Here is a 6,000-nt window from a genome sequence, read left to right on the forward strand (position 1 = left end):
CCCCTCCTTGCCTAAGAGCTGTCACATGTTTACATGGCATGAGACAAATTCTTTGGCTTTGAATGGAAGAGGCCCCCTCCCACTGCCGTCGCCGTTGCCGATGGAAACCAGAGCCCTTGCGCAGCAGATGGACCGGTGCGACGCGTGGAGAAGTGCGGTCGTTCGCCGGCTTGTCCTTGGTGCTAGCGCCAGGGGCCCCCGCGCGAGGAGGCGGGGTCCTGTCTGCAGCAGCACCGAGCAACGCTGAGGTGGATCTCCGGTGCTGGAGACGGCAGGACGACACGGTCCACTTCCTCCGGGATGGCCGTCGGCTCCAGGCTCCATGTTGAGAGGAAGCCTTGAGCCGACACCATGCCACCGCAGAGGAGGTGTGGCCGTTGCTTGAGAGAAAACCTTGAGTCGACGTAGGGGCAGCGGCGCCTCCGCTGTGCGCCGCTACGCCGGCTCCGAGGTGTCGCAGTGGCGACGCACAGCAGGCGTCGCTGTCGTGCGCCGCCGCACCGAGGGCGTTGCTGCGCCGGTGCCAAGACAGGTGGAGAGTGTGTGGCCCTGCCTTCCTTCATCTTCAGGTTCGTCGTTGCAGAGGAAGAACACAGCCCAGAGGCCTGAAGATCCAACCTGCGCCTGACTTCCCCACGGACGGCGCCAAAATGTTGTGGGGGTTCTAGGGGTACCCACAGCCGGGTGGCGGAACGCACCCGCCTATTCCCCGTGAGGGAGTACTCGGGGAAGTACTAGGCGATGGGGCTGAATCTACGCTGGGACTAGGACTCAAGAACACACGATTTAGAGTGGTTCGGGCCGCCGGAGCGTAATACCCTACGTCCACTGGGAGATGTATTGTTCTTGGTGGTGTGTATGAATCTATCCTCTGCCGGCCTTGGCTCTTGCCCCGCCTGAGGTCTTCTAGCGGCGCTCCCCCTTTTATAGATCAAGGGGGAGCGGATACATTGGACGTTGGGCCCCGACAAGTGGGCCCAACGTGCTGTGCAGCATACTGCGCAGAGTACTTTAAAAGACAACAGTGGTTACGAATCTTTTCCTCCAATATGCGTACTGCTGCTCTTCTGACCCAGGGGGGTCTTTCCTTGTCCCGTCAGCTAGGTGCCCATTGGAGTAGCGTAGCTTGCGGCGTAGCCTGCTGAGGCTATTACGTAGGCGTCATAATGGGCGAAACCGAGCCGTCGTATCCATCTGCTATGGCAGACTGGCAGGCGCGGCGTGGGCGGCGCCAGCGGCTCCACTACCTTGGTAATACGCGATCAATAGTGCCTCCTGGTCAAAGAATCGCCTCGGCTTCCACTGTATCAATGCGGGGCGTCCACCTACCGCAATAAATGCAGTGGTGGGTGAGGCTTTGTATGGAGACCAAGCGCCCTTGTATACGTGTCCGCGCCGGACCACCCAGAGGTAGGGCGTCGACTTCTTCCCTTAGCGAGGGGTCCGGTTACCATACAAGAGGTCCGGGACCCTATGAGGGGTCCGGGACTTCCGCGGGGGTCCGGACCCTCCGGGAGGTCCGGAGCCCCGGCTGTTCGGGCTGCCCGCCTCCTCCGGGACACGCGTCGTTCCCGGATCTTTCCCAGTCGTGAGGCAGGTCCGGGACCGTTGCCGAGAGAACAGAACTCCGGACCACAGGGGTCCGGCTGTTTGGACGTAGTCAAGGATAACTACAAGGCCCTTGCCTAGACACAGCAAGAGGGGGTACCCCAGTCCTGGGGTACCGACAATTACTATATACACTCAGGATCACAACAGTTCACCGGAGCGGAGCCTTTTTCGTATCACCCTATGTCGCCACCAGGAGGATATCAAGGAGTTTATTCCTATCCACCACCACCACCACCTCCAACACAGGGTACGTACAATCATTTGTACGGAATTACATTCACCTATTTAACATTGCTTTAAATAAAGTTTTTTTTGTTTTCGCAAAAAAAAGTTCTTTGTGATCCGTAGGGTGGTCTCAAGACAACGTCGAGGTCTCCTTCAACGACTTTACATGGTTGTTTGCTACGCCTGCCCAAGACGATGATCCCAGCTTGCATACACCTCTGGCTCAGTTACGCCGTCCTGCCAGAGACGTGAGGCCACCGGACCATCATAGCTACCCTACAGATCACGTACACGCACAACGTAAGAGAGGTCGGCACGGTAGGGGTGGTTAGTTGTTGCCACTTGTTTCTCTATTGTTATTATGGACCTGTCGTCTTGGTGTAGTCGTTGATCTTCTAAATGCACGAGACTGCGCTGATTAGTTCGAATTATGAGTTCAGAATGCTGCAAGTACGGGAACCGCCATTGTTTACAAACCAAAGGCACATTCTTTTTATTATCTTTTATACAAATAGTATTACGACAAACCGAGAATTTTTTCTGAATTTTTGGTGAAGCAACGGTATCTGGGAGGCGGCCGCCCCGCTGCAGGGCGGCCGGGGCCTGCTGCCCCACTGCCGGGCGGCCCGGGGGCCGGCCGGTCCTCCAGGGGCTTTTCTGCCGCCCCACAGCAGGGCGGCCAGGTCCCGGCCGCCCGGCAGTGGGGCGGCCGGGGTATATTTCTATAAATTTTGAAAACGAAAATATATTTTTTGGAAAAAACGAAAATAAAAAATAAAAAAAATAAAAAACCGCGTTTTCAGAGTCACACAGAGAGTCCGGACCAGACATCTTAAAAGTAAATTCTGGCCAACCAGTCCCATGGCCCGGGCCTGGAGTAATCTTTCGTCCAAATCAAACTGATACTTGTTTCTCTCCGTTTTAGTCGTCTTAGTTTTGTCTTTACAGTATAACAAAATTTATAGAAAAATATAGCAATATCTACAATACTGGTTAAATGCACTAACAAGATATATTTTATATTTGATTTAACGAGGACGACCTGATGTTTTTTATGAAGGTCAAATAGAGAAGTTTGATATGGAACAAAATCAAAATAACTTATATTTTGTAACAAAGGGGCTAGTTCTGTTAAATGTTCAAAAGAACTGACAAGTCCAATACTAACAATATATTGCTTTTAGATGAGCATCTTTTCTTCATTAAATGCGAACACAAACTTCAGGCATCCAAGAAAAAAAGGTAAGGTAAAAAATCGAAGCATTGTCATTGGGAGCAACTCTTCACTTCATACGTATGCGAACACACTTACATCAAAGATAGAAGTCGTAGTCAAAACAAATCATTGTCATTGGGTGTAATAATATCAACCCGACACCAGGTTTGTTAAATTTCGAAAATGTTTATAGTGAGTCGGCACGAGAACATACGAATTATGGATACACCATAACAGATAAATTCTTGCCCAATATGGTTCTTGAGTTGGTATACTTGTAAAATTGCACCTGGGTTACAACTTGCTAATAGAAGACAAAAGGTACTTTCAATATCCTCTCACCCCTCCATTCATACAAAAAAAACTCAAATCAAACTTCAAAAATACGAAGACACGTTTCATCTTGTTATGTACGTAATGAAGTTGTCGAGGTCCTTCCGCGATGACCCGCCCTCGGCGACAGAAGCACGGATGGACTCACCGAGTGCATTGGCCTTCTCCCGCACCGCCACACCCTCGTCACATGTCATGACCTTACTGATCACCTCGCGGATGGCCCCTGCAGGTGTGACCGCACCGTGCTGCTCCCACGGCCTCACCATGACCCCGGCCTGGAGGTGTTTGCACACGAGCTCCGCCACTAGCGGCTGGTCGGAGTGCATGGGCCAGGCGAGCATCGGCTTGCCGTGGCTCAGGCTCTCCATGGCCGAGTTCCAGCCGCAGTGGCTCATGAACGCCGCCGTGGCGCCGTGAGCCAGGATCTCCAGCTGCGGCGCCCACGTGGTGACCACCAACCCCGTGCCTCGGACTTGCTCGGTGAACTCGGACAGGAACCTGGCGTGCCGGCTCTCCTCCACGGCTTCCTCACGCACCACGCCGCGATCGGCGTCGCGCAGAACCCACACGAACCGCTGCTTGCTGTCGCGCAGCGCCACGGCGAGCTCCACGACTTGCTCCGCGGTGAGCGACGACGTCGTGCCGAACGACACGTACAGCACCGACGCCGGCGGCTGCTCGTCGAGCCAATCCAGGCAGCGGTGCCGCGTCGTCGTCGGGCCTCCCGGTACCCGTGCGGTCGCATCGAGCAGCGGGTTCATGGGCCCGACAACGAAAACGTTCTTGCCGCGGTACTCCGGATCACTGGCCACCACGTTGATGAGCTCCGATCCCTCAATCGCGCGGCACGTGTTCATGATCACTCCGGCGAAGGCCGGACTCTGCCCGTCTCCCTGCGTCCGGACGATGTACTCGACGAGCTCCCTCGGCAAGCAGGCGGCCGGAGGCGGGGCGTCGAGCCCGATCGCGCGCAGGAGCCGCTGCCCGGCGTCCGTCCACGACGCGTCGAAGGACGCGGCCACGCACTGCAGGCAGTACGCCTCGCCGTTCGGGATCCCCGCCGCCGCGGGCGCGGCGAAGGAGCTGAGGCGGTCGTACAGGACGACCACGCGGCGGGCGCCCGCGGAGATCCTCCGGAGCAGTCCGGCGACCGGGGCGCGCGCGCTCGCGGCGAAGGCCTCGGCCATGGGGATGAGGTGGGACGGGAACGGCGAGGGCGCGGCCGGGTCCGGCGGCGGGGAGGCGTACGCGGGGACGGCGAGCTCGTGGAACTCGACGCGGCGGAGGGCGTCGTCGCCCCAGCCGTGCACGCGCGTGCGCGCCTGGCGGACGTGGGCCGCGGGCGCCGCGTAGTGCACGGGGAGCCCCCGCGAGGCGAGCTGCAGCGACAGGTGCAGCATCCCGTTGAGGTGGCCCTGCGCCGGGAACGGCACCGCCACGACGGCGACGGATTCCATGGAGATTTCAGATTTGACTCGATCGAGCTTGTTTTGTTCGTCTGAGCATGCCATGCCTTCTCGAATGGTTAGGATTTGGAAGAAGGGCCACCCGCGGATGAGTGATGACTAGTCAGTCACCCACAAGAAGCTGCAGCGGAGACCTGCGATGTGCCGTGCGCGCGGGGAACTTTCCGCGCTCCGCCAATGTCGTTGCCTTACTCTCTTTTTCTCAACACGTTCATGCCCCCCGTTGGTTCGCAGGAATGCAGGATAGTCACCTCTGGTATAGAAAACGACCTTGGTTAATTTCTTACCGGCAACCCTACCTCAGCTTCCAGATCCATTGAACATTTGACTCTAGAATCTGAGCTGGAAGTTGCCTGGATGGTGGGGTTTCACTTCATGCCTACTACTACGCCCATTCCAAATTTTAATTCATTTGACTTTTCCGACTTCAAATTTAACCACACATCTTAATTAAAAAAATTAAGTTATTTTTGAAGAATTTTTATTAATAAAGCAAGCCACAACAAAAAAAATGATATTTCACACACATTTTTGAATAAAATGAGTGATTAAATTTGGAGTAAAAAAAGTTAAACGAATTATAATTTGAAATGGAAGTAGTACCTTTCATTCAGTGTTATGCTGTGCGATTTTATTTTCATGCCTTTATCGGCTCCCTTGTCCGATTAGTACTACCGTTTCAAATTGTAGATTGTTTTAACAAATCTGGATACGTATATTTTCCTAAATAGATATTATGTCTATAGATATATGTAAACTTATGTATCTGGTGGGACTTCGGTGGTCGTTATTTGGCTTGATTGCCTCTGGTAGTGATATTTTCTTCTTCTTCTTCCAAAAGTTTCGGGTGAAAGCTCTATCTGGCGCATGCGTGATGTGTACCAAACGAAACTACCAGCGGCTTTATATAGGTCTCATTTTTTTTACCCGAACTACGATGGACTTGGGTCGGCCTGAACGATAAATTAAAACTATAAGAGTTTAAAGAGGAGGACCCGCTCAAACGGAGTCGGCCAATCGGGTGAAGAAAAGATAGCTGCTACCAGCCGTTTCGGAACCCAGCTACACGGGACGGAGGGACGGCGTGTCCACTACTACTCCGGTGTCCACCGGTGCATGCGCGCGCCCCGTCCGCCGCGAGAGAAG

At 54.4% G+C, this 6,000-nt stretch overlaps 1 protein-coding gene across 1 annotated transcript; it reads right to left on the minus strand.

Annotated features, from left to right (window-relative positions):
* Positions 1 to 3,263: 3,263 nt before the first annotated feature.
* Positions 3,264 to 5,062, minus strand: LOC120642742 (putative cis-zeatin O-glucosyltransferase). Its single transcript, XM_039919314.1, has one exon. The coding sequence runs from the start codon at positions 4,897 to 4,899 to the stop codon at positions 3,451 to 3,453; it is 1,449 nt and encodes a 482-aa protein (XP_039775248.1). The 5' UTR covers positions 4,900 to 5,062; the 3' UTR covers positions 3,264 to 3,450.
* Positions 5,063 to 6,000: the final 938 nt, after the last annotated feature.

The sequence above is a fragment of the Panicum virgatum genome, chromosome 7K (assembly GCF_016808335.1).
Source record: "Panicum virgatum strain AP13 chromosome 7K, P.virgatum_v5, whole genome shotgun sequence".
NCBI classification, from domain to species: Eukaryota; Viridiplantae; Streptophyta; class Magnoliopsida; order Poales; family Poaceae; genus Panicum; species Panicum virgatum.

What these genes read in the sequence shown, in the direction of transcription:
- LOC120642742 (XM_039919314.1), bottom strand. Translation starts at nt 4,899, where the DNA reads ATGGCATGCTCAGACGAACAAAACAAGCTCGATCGAGTCAAATCTGAA.